The 17,723-nt window shown below is 36.7% G+C and overlaps 1 protein-coding gene across 5 annotated transcripts in view; it reads left to right on the top strand.

Annotated features, from left to right (window-relative positions):
- MYO16 (myosin XVI) overlaps positions 1-17,723 on the top strand; it is a 562,776-nt gene that overhangs the window by 335,181 nt on the left and 209,872 nt on the right. For all 5 annotated transcript variants that reach the window (XM_081047109.1, XM_081047110.1, XM_081047111.1 and 2 more), the window contains 3 exons: positions 11,073-11,184; positions 14,390-14,507; positions 15,309-15,380. In XM_081047109.1, the coding sequence (XP_080903235.1) occupies positions 11,073-11,184; positions 14,390-14,507; positions 15,309-15,380 (302 nt within the window). The remainder of the gene's footprint in view (positions 1-11,072; positions 11,185-14,389; positions 14,508-15,308; positions 15,381-17,723) is intronic.

The following is a 17,723-nucleotide window of genomic DNA, read 5'->3' as shown; positions in this document are numbered from 1 at the left end:
AATATAAAGTTTGTACACTTGAAAATTGATGTAAATTTGACAGTGAAGATGCATCTGAACTTCATTATATTTCTCCTTATAATTTTATTAACAGCTGTAATAAGTGTAATTGGTTTAGAAAATGATAAAATTACTTCTACAAATAACAATATTCGGATAATAGTCAGTGTATGAGAGAAAAGTTATACCAATATGTTAATTATTCTTCTGGGTTGACAAACATATTGAGCCCAGAATAGTCATGCCTACTGGTCTTGGAGATTCCAGAATTCATCTTTGAAAAACTAGTCTTAAACATTTTTTTTTATTGATTCAGTGCCTTTCCATGTGACTGATTGTTTTTCTATATTCTTGTGTAACTTATTTGGATATCTTATATTAACGTCTCAAAATGATATCACATGTGGAGCTAAAGCACACAATTCTGATGTTTAATGTTTTCAGAATGTTTGATTTTCAGTTGATGAAAGTGAACTGGCATCTTAAAATTTGTAACGGTAGAGCTGGGAAGACTGTGGGTGGAGCTCAGCCCTTTGTTAACTCTCTAGTTGTGACTTCCGGTTGAACTCTATGGTAACTTCCGGCGGGAGGGATGGGAATAAAGGGAGAAGCCATGTTGGACACTTGGTTCCTTTTTCCAAGAAGTGTGTTTGCACTCCTTGGTGGTTCCGTTTTTGTTTTGTGTTTTTTATTTTTGTTTTTTTCCTAAACAAACAGTTTTCTTTTGGTGGATTACCTGGAGAACTATTTGGCCAGTGGCCACAGTTAATTTTTCAATGTAATAATATAATTATATTTCGGCAACGTGCTTGGGTTTTTTTCTGCAAATGTTCTTTTATGTAGAAGGATTTTGACCTAAAAATACAGTACAACGTGGTCAGTAACCACTTATTGAGAGTATTAACCTATTATTTGACCTCCATTTATTGCTTCCTGAATAGTGTATTATTTGTTATTAATAAGTAGTTTAAATTTAGGATACAGGTAGAAATATTGGAGTACTTCAAGGAAGTTTAGAACTAACCGGAGAATAAGGACAAAGCTTACTCTGAGTGCTAATGACATCCTTCCAATAATTTTCTTTTAGATGACCTTAGCTCTGTTTTTAAAAATTCTATGTTGTAATATTATACGAGAATTGTATTTTTACAAGATGCGTAATTTTATTGAAAATAATGTAGCATATGTATAATCACAATGACAGGTCCAACAGCTACAGTTTGCTAGAAAATATTCAAAAATAGAAGCTAAAAGAGATGCAATAGAATATTAGGTCTTGGAGTAGAACCCACACTTTCTATCCCTTGTTTTCTTTCTTTTATTAGGGTTAATTATGAGTAAAGGAGTATTTTTCTGTGTGCTAATGTAATCACTTTTATTCAACTTTTAAATGAGAATCAATATTTAGCAAAAAGAAAAATTAGGGTATTTAGTTTATGAAAATATCCTGAAATAACCAGTTCTAATATCCCATTTCTGACCTAGTCTAGTTGCATACTTGGTCTTGAGCAAGATTACTTACTAGGTACAGTCTGCATTTTAATAAGGTACATATTATGGCTGAGGAGATTTTCCTGAGTTTTATTTTTTTTTAATCTTTTAAAAATTATAGATATAGTATATTTTTATTTTACTCATTTTAAGTTCTTTATAAAAATCCCAGTTTTTAAAAAAGTGGTTGCTGATGTTTCCTATTAACATGTTGAAACATTTTAGCATCACTTTTGGGTACTGTAATGATGCCAAGGCCTTGAACTTTTGTGTGTGGGATGTGTGTCTGTGCACATGTGTGGGCAGCAATTGTTTTGGTGAAGGTTCAGTTTGCTGTTTTGTTTTTCTATTTATCTTACCAGAAAAATCCATCAAGCTAATTAAGTGAACTATATTTCTGCTTTTGAGTATTTTTTTTTTTTTTAATTTCTTCACTTCCCCTTCCCTTTCATTTTGTGATACTTTCCTCTTGCCACTCCTTGGAGTATTTAAGGCAGATTTTTCACCTCTGATCACCTATTTGTATATTTGTTTCTTATACTAAACTTTGTCTTCAGTAGACAGTTTCCCAAATAAATTCTTTCTTATAGTACTTGTGGGGTTTTGTTTGGTTTTATTTTATTTTAGCAAAAGAGTGACTGAATTTTATGGCATTGATTTTTTTACTTAATTTAGCCAACTTTTGACCAAAGTAAAAGAAGAGAGCTAGCATTCACTATTTATTTATCGTCCAGCTACATATGACCTCTCCCAGGTATACCCTTGAACCTACCAGGTATTTTGGGACCCAACCAGGTACATATAGAAACTTTAAGATAGATATGGAAACATCCAGGTGTATATGAAACCTATACACATCCAATACTAACTTAGATTTTATGAGAATCAGCCAAGAACTTTAAGACATTATCCGTATTCACAAAGAATCAAATTGCTGCCATTTAATTTTTATCTGTTAAATAAGAACTATTAAATATTTAAATGTGTAAATAAGTGGAGAAGGAAAGTATATTATTTAGGATTTTTTAGAGAAAAAGAATCGATAGAAGATGATTTATTATATGTATTATGCTAGTGTGTAGGAAATGTAGAGATTGGGAGAGCTCATAGGAAGGACATTCAGCCTAAGACTTCCCAGAGAAAGTGGCCTGCGAAGAACAATGGGACTGACCCAGGACGTTCGGTGGGGCTTGGATGTGGGTTGTGTTGCCAGTGGAGGGAATAAGGAGTCAGGGCACAGAGGTGGATGAGAGACGGAGGGACTTCCATGTTGCAAGAGCTCAGAGGGTATGAGAGCAGTGGTTTTGTCAAGACCAGAAGCTGGAGAAATGTGTAGAGTCCAATGATGTGATGATGATGTAGGTCCTGGCAAGCCATTCTGGGGTGTTTGGATTTTATGAGCGGTGGGAAGCGTTTTGATTTGGGAAGTGAATTCACTAAATTTACATTCTAAAAAGAGAACTTTGACTGTAATGCAGAGAATAGATTGGAGATAAGCAGGATTGGATACCTGAAGACAGGATTGGATACCTGTAGTATTTGAGTTACGTGAAAGGATGGAAATGGTGAATGATGTAGCCCCATGATGTAGAGTGAGATAAGCTGATCTGTAGGTGCTGGAGGTAGGGAATACGGAGAAAAGGGTACATCTCTTAAACTCACTGTGAATGAAGAATCAATCCTGGTCGGCAGTTTCCACACAATAGGAGGAGAAGTAGGTTTGGACATTGTGAATATCTTAATAGTGAAACTGAAAGGAGAGAGAAATAGCGTAGATAATAGAAATAATTCATTTGAGAGGATATTAAAATTACCTTTTAGACCTACCAAATTGAAAGAATTTGCTTGATATATTTGTGGGTTACAATCATGGTGTGTCTCACAGAATTAGCACTGCATAATTGTTTGATGCAAGTTCATTAATAGGTCCCAGCAGAACCCGGGAAACAATGCATTTATCAGTAGTAGCTCCATAAATGGTCATGTGTCTGAATGGCATCTTTTGTGATATTTACATATTATTGGAGTTTTCATGCAGGTGCCTACCTCAGTCAATATTTAAGACACAGGGTTCCATTTAAGTTTATCCTTCATAATACTGTTACAGACATAACTTACACAAGACCTTACACAATGCTTTTTCGTAACAGTTATCCCTGAGGAGGATTTTAGCACCGGTTCAAGCTTGGCAGAAGCATATTTATATGTACATACATATTGCCCCTCCCCGCATACAGAGCTGGAGCAGGCCTGGGAATTATTTGGGGTGAATTACAGAAAGTTCCTCCTCCACCACCCCCCTCACAGATACAGCCCCTCAGGCCTTGTTTTGCTAAATAGGTTCGTGAAAGCCAGACTAAGCCACACATTCTGAGCAAAAACTTCTCCATTTTACTAATTCACTCACTTAAATATTGCTGGTTCTCTGTGTGTCTGTGAGAAGGAAAAGATGCTCTTTCCTGTGGCAGAAGGGGCCCAAGCTGGATACAAAGCTCAAGGGTTAGATGCAGACTGGGCTTTGGCCCCTCAAACACTGGTCCTGGGCCCTTAGTGCAGAACACAGCCGGCCGCTGCTCTTCTCTACCCCTAGCTCTCTGAATTAGACACTTTCAAGAAACAAGTTAGTTAACCATAAACATTCACTATTTGAAAGATGGTAAGAGTTTAATTTGTTCCACCAGATGTTCTGAAGAAATATTCTGACTGATTAGAAAAATATGGACAAACTATTCTGGGAATGTCACAAGACCCAGAGTCTCTCTGAATGCGTAATTTATTAAATGGATTCTGTTCTTTTCCTGAATTTATTAAATGATTCTGTTCTTTTCCCGAAGACCACTGACAGAGTTTGCTCTTTCCAAACAAAACAGGTTGTGGCTAACATATTAATATTTTCATTGGTGGAGATTTATGTGTCTGAACCTATGTTAGTAAAAATCTTATTCATAGTCTGTTGGGGGGATTTATAATTTATGAATGTTTTTCAGATAGCTTCAAAACAATAAAGAAAATAATTTCCATTTTAGGAGCAAGGTAGAATGGGTGGGCACGAAGTAGCAGCTGACTATCTTCACTGGTAAACCAGTAAACAGTGCTTTCTTTATTGATGCCAACTTTATTGATTTTGCCTTACCTGGTTTCTGTTTACATACTAAACATCTCCAAGGAGAAGGCAGCTTTGCCCACAATAGAGAAGACATTGTTCTTTTGTATTCATGCTGAGCAAAATATCCTGTTTGTAATCAAGAGCCTCTGATTTGGTGAAAGGGCCACACACTTGCTTTTAATTACATAGTAATAATGTCTTTTCTTTATTATGTGAGTCTTCATCCCCATGTGCTTGGGCACACACACAGGCACACAACAGTTCTTTCCTGTCTGCTGAATGGTGACCCCTGGTGAACGTGGGCAGGGCAGCTGGGTTTTTGTTGTTGCTGTTTGTTTGTTCCTTTGGTCATTTATGTATCTATCTATTTGTTTAGATATAATCCACATATAACATTGTGAAAGTTTAAGGTACACAATGTGTTGGTTTGATACATTTATATATTGCAATATGTAGCGTTACCTTAACACCACTATATCCTGTCACATAATTATTTCTTTTTTGTGATGAGAACAATTCAGATCTAGTCACCTTAGCAACTTTGAAGTTGCTAGTGCAGTATTGTTGACTAAAATCACTGTGCTGTGCATTAGATCTCCAGGACTTATTCCTCTGCTAGTTGCAAGTTTGCAGTGTTAATGTGCCAGCACCACTGAGAGTCAGGAGGTTGCTGCACCAAAGGGGAGTTCTGGGCCTTGAAATTCCAAGGTGGAGTTTTTGCACACGGCCATTTTTTGGATTTGATATTCTGATCATACCACTGCTACCTTGAATTCCCAATCCTCACGTCAGAATGCTGCCATAGACTGGAGGTTAGCATTTTTAGTTTGTCCCTCTACACATGACATTCCGACGGAGTTTTCCAGTGTGGACTGTTGTTAACAAAGGAAAAGCCTCCTGTGATATAGTGCATTGGCTTAACTTTATCCATATATTTTCAGGTGGCCTGAGAAACTTAGTCCAGTATCTGGTTTTCTTTGCCACAAAGCATAAGTGTCCACACACACACACACACACACACACACACACACACACACCACTCACTCATGCACACACACCACTCATACACACATATCACACACGTGATTTTGACCATAAATTTGACCTACCTCAGAAGATGTATGGAATGCTACTTACTGTCAGACAGTCAACAAATTGGAACACAGGAATAGCTGGTTAGAAATAGCACATAGTCAACAGTGGTTGTTATTGACTTATTTGAAATAAATTCAACCTGTAATGAAAACCTTTTCTTATCCAAAGCCCAAGTAGAATTTTACACTGCCCAATTGTAACACTTATTCATCTAGTTTGCTATTTTTTCCTGTAAGTGAAAACAAAGATATTTTTATATTTGGTCCAGCTGTCCTCTTTTTCATGCTGATCTATAAAATGAGATTTATAAACTTAGTTGGTCAAAAGAAACCAGCGTCAGGTTTTGTTAAAAAAAATAAAAAGTGTGAAACCTCAAGGAAACTACTAAAATAATAATAATAATAATAATAATAATAATAATAATAATAATAATAATAAATAATAATAAATAAACAAACAAACAAAAAACAAAAACTAGAACAAATAACTGAGGTCATCAAGTCACTGCAGTGTGACTTGAACAAGCCATCATTGAATTCCATTCTACTTTCAAATTTCAAAGACGCTTCAACCATGGCGTCAGGCATTTCACTATAGCTCTAGCACAGTGACCGAGACCCAGACCCTGACAGGCAGCATGGGCTCCGTAGCATTTGTCAGAGGCTTCCTCTGAGCTGTGAGCTACTCCAGTTCACACCAGCAGTGCAAGGATAGGGATGAGTCAGAAAAGAGTAAATTAATAGTGAAGTATCCTATGAAATCTTAAGACTTCATGAGATTGTGCATTCTATGTAAAATATATCCATATTTAATAATAATTTCACTGCTTAATTTTTTTCTTCCCACATTTTCAAGCAAAAAATTAACTCTAGGAAGAGGCCTTGTGAGGCTATTCAATCTCCCTTTCCTTTCCATCTCCCCTGCAAAGAACTTATAATTGAGCTTGAGAAGCAGTGGGGGATCAGGACAGAGTGTGTGTCCACTGGCCAATTACTGGCCTGGTTGCATTCATTATACGAACTTCAGCTTTCTTATGCCTTAAGTGGGCACAGTGATACCTCTTCTTTTCATGATCAATGTGGAGAGTTACTGAAGAAATGCTTCTAAAACCTCCCATCGAGGATTTGACACACATTAGTTTCCACTGCCTTTCACTTTGAATAGAATTAGTCAAACAGTATTAATCCATCTATAACTTAATATCAAACAGCCTACATATTAGTCTTGTACTCCAAGATAGAAACAACATCTGGAGCATTCCCTTCACCTGCCAATCTTTTCAAAACAAAACTACAATGATTCTTGATTCAACAAATGGTAGTCTCTGATGTTGGTGACTCTGCATTGAGATATCTATTTGTTGCCAAACATTACTGTTCCAAGTTATGAGTTACAGTGAGGTGATTAAAAAAGAAAAACACACACAAAAACAAAACAAAACAAAACAAAGAACAGGTTGAGCTGGAAGTATATGATTTTGAATTATAAAATGAGTTAATTTAAAATACATTGAATACTGAGTTCTAAGATTTGAATACTGGGAATTATGGGACCACTAATTAACAGGTGACAAATTTGGAAACTCTCAGTCAGATGAAGCAATTGCACAGATTCATCTAGGTTGGTTTTCAACTGCTATGTTGAGATTACTGATGGGGAAACATCAGTGGAGTTATAGCTAGTCTACAGGCAAGTCTATGACCCATAACCACAATGATTCTCACTTATTTTCAAGTGTTAAAAACATCTGGAAATGCCATGGTCATATCCCACATGTGATTGTCACTTTCAAGTGATTCACATCAGAAAAAAAGAGTCAAGAAGTGAGAACTCTGATCTTTCCATTCTATCTATTTATTAATTTCATCTGTCTGAGAAGAACAGAAAAGCATATTTTATAGAATAAAATATTCTCAGTTTTTAATAGCATTTGTTATAATTTTTGAAAATGTCCCTTACTTCATTTGGCTTAGTTAATTGTTTGATTAAGAGTTGCATTAATGACAGAGTACATTGACTAAAAGCTCCTCACATATGCAAGATATATTCTTTCCAGGAAATACTCATATTCTACCAGTACTGAGTGTAGAAAGCATACCACACACAATATCTTATTTCATTCTCATAAAATCACCATGGACTAAAAATGGAGAATTTTTAAATTTTATTTTTAAACTCTCTTCTCTCCATTTTACAAATGAAATAAAGGTTTAAAATGTCATCAGAAAGAAGTAAATAGGACTCAATTCTAAGTCTTCAGAGTCTTAGTTGTAATATTTTACTTGGCATATTTTTCAAGTATCTGTCTTTGTGTGAGGTTTTATTATTAAATGATGCCAAAGGGAAATGAGTACTTTTAATCGCTAGCAAATAAATTTTTACTGTTTGTTTTTACACTAACCTCATTTAAAGATAGTTTTGCTGATAACTAAAACCATATTTCTAGTGAAATCATCCCAGACACTATTGGATAGTGGGAGAAATTTAAAATTTGTGTGGAAGACACTGAGTTCTATACTTTTGATCATTTTCATGCCAACAAATGGTCTTGCTACAGAGGAAGACACAACCAATTTTAAAGCACAATTACCACCGTTAGGCAAACTGCCCTCTAAAATTCTGTGTTCTGATTGGGTTTCTGCTGGACTATTACATAACAACCCTGTCTGCAACTACCAGGATTAATTTCGCACTGCTAATTCTACCCGGAATTTAACTAAAGTAAAAACTATTGTGAGAACAAGGATTGAGAGTGATTACCATTCTTATTATTTAAGACATTTTAGTCATTCAAATTTTGTAAGTTTTAGGCAAAATGATTCTCTGACCATCATAACCCAATCTCTTGCTAATAGTTTTGAGTTTTTCCTTTTGTTCCACTGCCCCAAACCCCAACTCACCTATCCTACATCAGTCAGTGGAGGACCTCTGGAAACACTGAAACTACCACATGAGCTGGTCTTCACCTGGGTCCTTCGCAGCATGAGCTAAACTTCCCATGTCTCCCTGCCTGGCAGCCATTTCCATTCTCCATAGTGAATATGTTAGACTCCTAAGACAGCCAACTTCACCTAATCATCTAAACCCAGTCTCTCCACTAGAAAAACCTAAGCAATGAAGTGATTTATCTACTCCCCAGACAAGCTACTGCCTTTAGATCCTCGTTTTATAACCTTCCCCGGCATGTAGCAGAAAGCACTGTTCCTTCCTAGGTGGGAGACACACCCTCTGTACTCCCAATTCAAACCCCTATTTCTTTCTCAGCAACTTCCTTCTCTTCAACTCCTGACCTCTGTGACAACTCCCTTTCTTTTATTATTATTTTTTTTAATCCAGTCTTTAGTGTTTTTGTCTCAGCATATACATATTCTGAAGTCTCTCCCACTCCCCAACCCACAGATTAGACTGTTTTACTTCTATTCTTCACAGCCAAGATTGAGAAAATAAGAAGTCCTCACAGACCCCACTTCCACAACACCGACTGCTATCTGTGTCCTCCCCATAACACCATCCGTTTCCTTGTTTCTATGGTCTCTTTTCTGTCAATATCATCAATCTTGAAAATATGTTATCCCTTTATTTCGATGACTGATTTCTTTTAATTTCCTTATCCCCTTCCTGAACAGTCAGTTCGTTTTCACCCCTAAAACTGTAACATCTCTTTTTTGGGTGAGTTCATTCACTCACATATGCTTTTTGTGTTGTTGTTGTTTTGTTGTTGTTGTTTTGTTTTTGTTTTTGTTTTTGTTTTGTTTTGTTTTGTTTTGTTTTTCATGTTGATGACTTCCAGATCTTCTTTTCTAATCTTTTCTGAATTTCAGGTTCTTATAAACAATCTTTTCTTTGAATTCCACTTGAACTCTAACAAGATGTTCAAAGTCGATAGGACTTATATAAAACATAAGATTCTCTCTGTCACAGATCTTTCTCTTCCTCTCTGGTTGAATGAGCCCACTATCCATGCTTTTCCCAAGACAGAAACTTGAAAAGCATTAATTTGTCTCTCTACCCTGTATCCAGTCTGTTACCTCATGCTGCCGGTTATGTCTCTCTGTTTTTTTTTTTTTTTCCTTTTCTTTACTGCTGCTGGTCTCTCACTGGATTACCTAGCACCCTGAATTGCCACATCTCTTTCTAGGGACTTTCTCTGGGCGACCATGATGTTCTTTCTGGAACAACAATTTGAGGGTTCCATTTCCTTGTTTCAAGACCATGAGTTGATTTGATATAGTTGAAACTATTTTGCAAAATATACAAGAACCCTGGCTACTTCTCCATCCTCATCAATTTCTGCTCCTCTCACCTTAGGCTCTAATTTTTGCTGAGCTCCCTGAGTTCCCCACATACATCATGCATGCTCAGTCCTGTGTGCCTTTGTATGTATTGCTAATTATTCCAGGAACACCTTTAAGAATTTGCCTGACAAATTCTTATTCAGGTGTCAGCTTTTGGAACTAGAGTTTCTTCCTCCCCTTCAGCCTTTCCTCATCATCCATTTCTGGGTTCAGTCCCCTTCCTATAGACTTACAGACACTTCACATTTGTCTCTATTGTTCTACTTTCATATTGTACTGTACCCACATCTTCTCTTGATTCTGCCCTGGACACATTGTTTCTGTTGTTGCTATTGAGCTTCCAGGGATAAGCCCTTTATCTTTATATCTTCAGCTGCTACTATTCTGTACTGTGTTTCCCGGAAAATAAGACCTAGCCGGGCACTCAGCTGTAATGCATTTTTTTGAGCAAAAATTAAATAAGACCTGGTCTTATAAAAAAATCAGACCAGGTCGTATTTTTCTATAAGATCGAATGTAATGTAATGTGATAATATAATGTAATATAATGTAATACCAGGTCTTATATTAATTTTTGCTCCAAAAGACACATTAGAGTTGATTGTTGGCTAGGTCTTATTTTTGGGGAAACAAGGTATTTGGTAGTTGATTTGTTGAATGAAAAGAATAAATCAATGAATTAATCAACCACCTCATCATTAAAATATATTGATAAGAAGAAACGATACATTGCTTTAAATTAAAAATCTTTAATACAAAATGAATTATAGAAAATATGATAAGAACCACCAAATTTCTATATGAAATACATAAAACACTGTGACCTTCTCCTTTCAGTAGGAAGGGTGCAGCTAAGGTGAGAACCAAGTAAAACAGTGTAAATATGTTCTGGTACAACAAGAACCTTTTTCTCCCTTCCTGAAACATCATGTGTTATTATGTACCAAAGCCTTATAAACACATGGGTACACAATGTCCAGGTGATTTCCATTATTCTGGAGACTAAATATGGCTGAAATGACTTTTAACCACTGGAGTTTGACTATAAGCCAGGCCATAATGCTATCTGCTTTTCATCCTAACAGATATTTGAACCAGACCCTACGAGATGATGTATCAATAGCTGAGCATTCTCTGAACAGGGAGAGATTTGCTGTTTTGAAACAAGCCCTGAATGTAGTTGGCTTCAGTAACTTGGTGAGTCATATAAATATTTCACTGAGAAAGCAACCTTCTATTTTATCAAAGTTATTCATTCAAAAACTTTTACTGAGTCCCTGTCATATTCCAGATATTGTTGCAAACACTTGTGATTCAGCAGAAAATAAGCTGCAATCTCTGTCCCCTCGAGTTTACATTCCAGGGGTGGAGATAAGCATGAACACACAACATGCTCAGTGTCATAGGTACTGTGAAGACAGACAGAGAGTGACAAGAGGAGGGGCTGCTAGTTTCAAGAAGGTGGACAAGGAGACCTTTTCCCAAATGAACCCTGTGGGCCAAATGGATCAAAGAACTTGACACTCACCGACTCAAGAGAAAACTGGTCGGAACTATTTACTGCTAAGAATCACTTGGAATAATCAAATCACTTTATTAAAATATCTTCCTGGGCAATCTAAATTTTTTTTTTATTCTGAAAGAATTACCAATGACTTGCAAACATTATGCAGCTGAAAATATAATTTGAAATATTTAAGCCACTGCTGTGCAGTAGAAATTTCTGAGATCATAGAAAGGTACTGGATCTGCACACCGGACCAGTGGCTACTGGGCACTTGAAATGAGGCTAGTGAAACTGAAGAAAGGGATTTTTCATTTTTCTTTGTTTTGATTAAATTGAAACAGTCTTGTATGGTTAGTGGTTACTGAATTGTAGAACACAGGTCTAGCTGAATAAGAGATATGAAATGATCTATCTAAGCCTTGAGACTTCTCAGAATTCCCACAGGTCTCTTTCCCTTATACATTATCTCTGTTTCCCCTTATTCATGTGGTGTCATCTTGAATTATGACCAATTCATTATTAGCAATTAATATAAGATTGCATTGGGTAAGTTTGGCATGCCAGTAGTCTAGGAACCCAGATTTAGTCATAGATTTAAATATGTTCTTTTTCTTCTTCTTAAAACTCTAGGTTGATTGATTTTGGTCTTCGTTTTTTTCTCTGGCCCACATAGTTAGGGCTAATGGGGCATCCAATGGGTGGGAAAGGATTGGAAGGTAGCAAAAAGGAAGGGGTGAGGAGTTGGGGACTCACCCTAAATGAATTAGTTCTGGGCACTTTGCTTCACTCCACCCTCATCCATCTAGCGATCAGAATTCAAGGAACATGCAATCATGTCATTCTTTTTTTAAATTTTTTCTCTCTGATCATCCAATCTCTATATTTCTGTCCTTTACTGACTCGTACCTACTTGCATTTTCCTATCTTTGCACTTGCTACTGTCATTTTTTTGTTATTACTTTTTCACCCATTCTTCCATACCTGAAATGTTTGCTTCTTATAGGACTCTGGGGTATTGAGGGGGGTAAGGAAGCATTCTACCAAAGTACCAATTGCTTGGCAAAAGGGGCTTTAAAAATCCATGATTGATCCTCAAAGGCAGGGCCCATAAAATATACCTTCCACCTAAACTAGAGTCAAACCACCTTTTTGATAAAAGAAGTAAGTGCATTTTAACAAAAGACACGAAGGTAATCACTTCCTCTTGATCCTTTGGGGTAACTGGGGTGGTGACAGCTTAGGAGGGATAGACCATGTCCAACAAGATTGGAAGGACAACTCTAGGCTGGTGAGGGCCTTGAATCAAGACCTGGTAAGTGACTGTTGTCCTGGGCGGTCGTTCAGACAGATACCTCCACCTTTGCTCTCAGTAACTACCACGCCAGCCGGCCTGCAAGGAGGCAGGAGATCATTGCTCACAGCAGACAGACACAGGAGAGCAGCCCCTAACCCTGCTCACAGGGCAGTTTTGTTTTACCTCTGTCATAGTCTTCACCACACTGTAATCCGTGTTATGGCTAGTTTTCACAGCTCTGCCTCTCCCACTACACTGTAAAATCCTTGAGGACAGAACGAAGTCTTCCTGGCTGTGCCTTCAGAAGTGCCTATCTCACAGGGGAGTAGATAATTTAATGAGGAGTTCTTGCATTTATTAAAGGGAGGGAAATATTGTCAGGTAGTGTGAGAAGTAAAAAGTGATTCAAACAAGCATAAATGAATAAAATTTGAAACACTAATTTGGGATTTTTAAGTAATGCCACAATCATAGAGTCCTAGACCTGGAAATTACTTAGAGATCGTCCTTGTCAATGCCCTCGTTCTAAAGATGATGAAATTATTAATAAAGCTATGATGAAAACTGGAAGTTCTGGAAGAAATGCATGGATGTCCCATAGATTATATTATTCCAACTATCTTTTTATAAGGCAAATAAGATTTGTTCTTAATAAACTTCCACAAACAGAAGCTTTTGATTTCCAAATTACTGATTAGGAAAATGAAAATTTGAAAGGTTATAATACTTGCTTTATATGGAACTTAACCAATTTTATTGTTGATATCATCACACTAAATATTTATTCTAGAAAAGTGTATTTTAATTTACAGGTGTTTTTTTTGACTTTTGATTCTTGCCACAAAAATGACTGTCCAAAACCAAACTTAAGGTAATTTTTTCTTTATGTGGCATTCCATATCATCAAATATTCTGTTTCAGCAAACATTCTCTTACTTCCTGCTACCTTCTGTTCAATGATAGCCCTTGCCAGCATCCATTTTTTTTTTCAGTTTTCCTTAAAATAACCTAACAAAACAGTTTGCATTTTTTTTTATCTAGGCATAATATCGTGGTTTTCATCATGCCTCCCTTATTTTTCCAGCAGAAGTGAAAAAAATTCTATAATCGTAGCACCAATTCATCTCATAAGAGAGATAAGTAGAAGATGGACACCATCACATATGCTCGCTGGTGTAGCAGCTACAGCAGCCATGAAATACGATTATCCTCTGTTTACAGTTCTGTGTCAGCCCTGTGAAGTCTGACCTTACCAGTTACAGCCAGCCAGTCAGAACATCATTACCAAAGATTCATTTTTCATTATGATACTTACGTGGAAATGGTTAATTTATATCAGAACACTTCCTTACGCTCTTTTGTGTAAGGAATAGAAACACTGATTTAGAGAAAATGGGCATTGAATTAATGAGATTTTAATTTTGAGGGATTGGGAGTTTTGTGGGTTTTTTTTTAATCAAACATTTGCGATTGAAAAATCACAATAGCATTAGTAAGTTTCACATCATTTTTTAAACCTACTTTTAGGTTTTTAAACGATTTGTTTTTGAATCTTTCTTCTGAGCGATCTTATTCACTTTCTCTCTTTGTGAAATGCGTAGGAGGTAGAGAATCTGTTTGTGATTCTAGCAGCAATATTACACATTGGAGACATTCGGTTCACTGCTCTGACCGAGGCTGACTCTGCATTTGTTTCTGACCTCCAGCTTCTGGAACAAGGTCAGTGGAACACAGGAGCTAACACTAACCTTATGGATGTGCAGTTTTGCAGACCGGACAGTAGATGGAGACACAGGACAGAAAAGCCAGGTGGCATCAAACCTGTCTTCTAGAGTAGAATTCAGTGCTACCGGTAGGAAAGAAAAAAAAAAACAAAAAAACATAACCACTTTGTTCTTTTATATAAATAGTTATGGAAATGAATAACAAGATGTACATCTATGTTCTCCTGTATCCCAGCACATTAACAGGTTGATTCATCAGCATGTACTTGGGATTTTTCACATTGTTCTAAGTATTCTCCGCCCCCACCCTGCCACCCAGTATATTTGGGGGGCACGTTATTAGCTAAACACTTTAAACCTAATATAATTATTTCCCTGCAAAGATCTTGCCAAAAATCTTTCTCCTTTGAAGTTGCCTGGTTAGTCACTCCCACATTTTTTTCAAAATACCTTAAATACAAAGATTGCCGATGAACAGCATATCTTCACCTCATATCAAAGTAATTTAACCAGGAATTGGGAGGTAACATTCAGGGTCATCTGTGAGGGCAAGGAGGGAAAACACCTGCTGTGATTTAACATAGGGGCCCCAACAACTCATTGACATTTGGATTATTATATACTGTTTCTTTAGTTGAATTTGACAGTTAAGGTGGTAGTTTAGTTTTCTTTAATATACACATTTTCTAACGGGTCTATAGAAAGCTTAAAAGTTATAACCATAAAATCCAATGTTCTCTCTGTCAAAATATATATTAATACTAACTTTATGTTTTCAATGCTGCCTTAATTTTAGTGGCTGGGATGTTACAAGTCTCAGCAGATGAACTGGTGTCTGCTTTAACAACTGATATCCAATATGTTAAAGGTACGTTTTTCTATACTCTTGCTTTCACCTTCGTGCAATGTGGTCTTCTTTGAAATACAGGAAGTAAATACAAACTCACCTTTTCCCCACTTAGTGAAGCAATTTCTCTGAAGTGAATGCCAAAGGAGAGAAGTATTATGAACCCCTTTGGTCACTTCATCTGACTCTATATTGTAAACTATGCTCCTGAGAGACCATTTTGATTAACTGGTCATCTTGTCTAGCTCGGTGGTCGTCTAGCTCATCAGTCATTAGAGAAATAAAGTCATCAACCCAAGAGGATTTATTCAATTAAAACAGTGGATCCATTTGTGTATGTGGTGCCACGCTGCCCCCTTCAATGAAGAGCATTCATTTCCTTCTATCTCAGTAGTCCTAATAATAGCTTCCATTTATTGGGCACTTACAACAAGAATGGTGCCAAGCACTATAAATTGGAGAATTTTTTCAGGTTTAACAAATCGTGATGAGGTGGGCATAACTATTTCTATATTAACAGATAATAAAACTAAGATTTGAAGAGGTTAAATAAATAACTTTGAATGCAAATCACTAGTAAATGGTATGTTTGGAATTAGTATCTCACTTTGAGTCCCAAGATTAATCTCTATGCTATGTGCATCTCTATTTAATGGGCAAGGAGAGTGTTTTTCCCACATGCTCTGAATTATTCACTATAAATCACTGCCTTACCAACCTTCCTCTTTATTATAATTTTGAGGACTCACCATGCACCTGAATTTTTTTTTTCCCCTCTAAATTACCACTATTCTTACCTCTGTTCCTACTGGACCTACTTGAAGGAACTCATGTATGTGACATAATTTCTGCCTCATATCTAGAGTTAACCTTGCATCTTCTTGAACTTTATGAATCTCCCCTTTATTCATTCAGTTGCCCAAAAGTCACTCTTGACACCTTTTGTTCCTCCTTCTCCATTGAGTGGATTAGACACATGCCAGCTCTATTCCATAGATATCTTTCATTCTCACTGCCATCTCTTCATTTCCATGGCATTGCCTTAATTTATCATTCCTTCCCTAGATTATAGCAAGAACGTCGTTGTTAATCTTTTATCTGGACTTATCTCATTTACTTTCCTTCCATGCTGCTTCAGGAGTAGTCTTTTGGAAATGCAATTGTGATTTTTCACCCATGGATAACAGTCTTTCAAAGATTCTCCAATGCCTTTTGAGCAAAGCTTGTCACTTTAGGGTGGCACAGGACTTTTATTATTTGGGCCATACCTAACTTTTATGTTTCATCCTTAGCCATTTTCCCTCTCGTGCCCTTGCTTCCACTATACTGTGTTTCTTGAAGTTACTCAGCTGCATTATTTTTTCTCATAAATTTTTAAAGAAAAACTGAACTCTCCATTAATATCTATAATTTAACATATACATTTCCCTCTGCTTACAGAACCCTCATTTCCTTGCATACCCACCGTGTTGGCGACCTATCAGAACCTCTTAATCATGCTGACTGTAGAGACCTCAATTCTATAATATCATAAATGACACACTGCTTTCACTGCCACCTTGTGTTATTCCATCTCAATGGCCTTGAACTTGCAGCTCCCTGACTCTTGATTACCTGCTGTAGGTTGTTTTGTTTTGTTTTATTTTTTAATCTCAACCAGCCTCAGAAGCAGTTCTCCCCCTTTCTCTGTGACTCCATGATTAACAACTTACTCAAACCTCATTTCACCTGGTCCTTATCCTATTACTTAACTCCCGGCTCAGCCTGAGCTGCAGTGGTTAGCCAGGTTGGCCAAGGCCACAGGGGATGAATACTAGGTCACATTCCCTCTCAACTCTCTTGCCTAAATGCTTTTGTAGGCTCAATTCCAAATCATCCTCACTTAGTCTTTTCTTACTTTCTTCTCCAGTCTAGTCTCTTCTACAAATCTTATCAATTCAAGATTTCAATTACCATCCCTTTGAGAATGACATAGAAATTTCTGCCTTAAGGCCCAATCTTGTTCTCAAATTCCAGACCCACATTGTAGCTAGTTGGACCATTTCTTTGAAAATATTTAAAATATGAATAATTTTCCAGACGGCCAGGTTTGCAAATGCCTTGTGGATGATTCAGTATCCAAACCAGTGAGCTGTTAGCAGGAAACTTGTTAAGAGGGGCTTTTCAAAGAGTTGGTTCCCTAACTGAAAGAAAATTACACAGTCTGCAAGAGGTCAAAAGCTCTGGTCTACATTTGTAACAAATAAGATTGCAATATATATGACACTCATTTTAGGGAAAAAATTTATGTAAACTGACAGAGACCTCATTTATTAGAATTACGATATATTTTTAGCATCTTTGATGTATGTATATGGAAATGTG

This window comes from Rhinolophus hipposideros (assembly GCF_964194185.1).
Source record: "Rhinolophus hipposideros genome assembly, chromosome: 4".
NCBI lineage: Eukaryota > Metazoa > Chordata > Mammalia > Chiroptera > Rhinolophidae > Rhinolophus > Rhinolophus hipposideros.
Note: the sequence above shows the minus strand (reverse complement) of the source record. Positions and strands in the feature narration are given on the sequence as shown.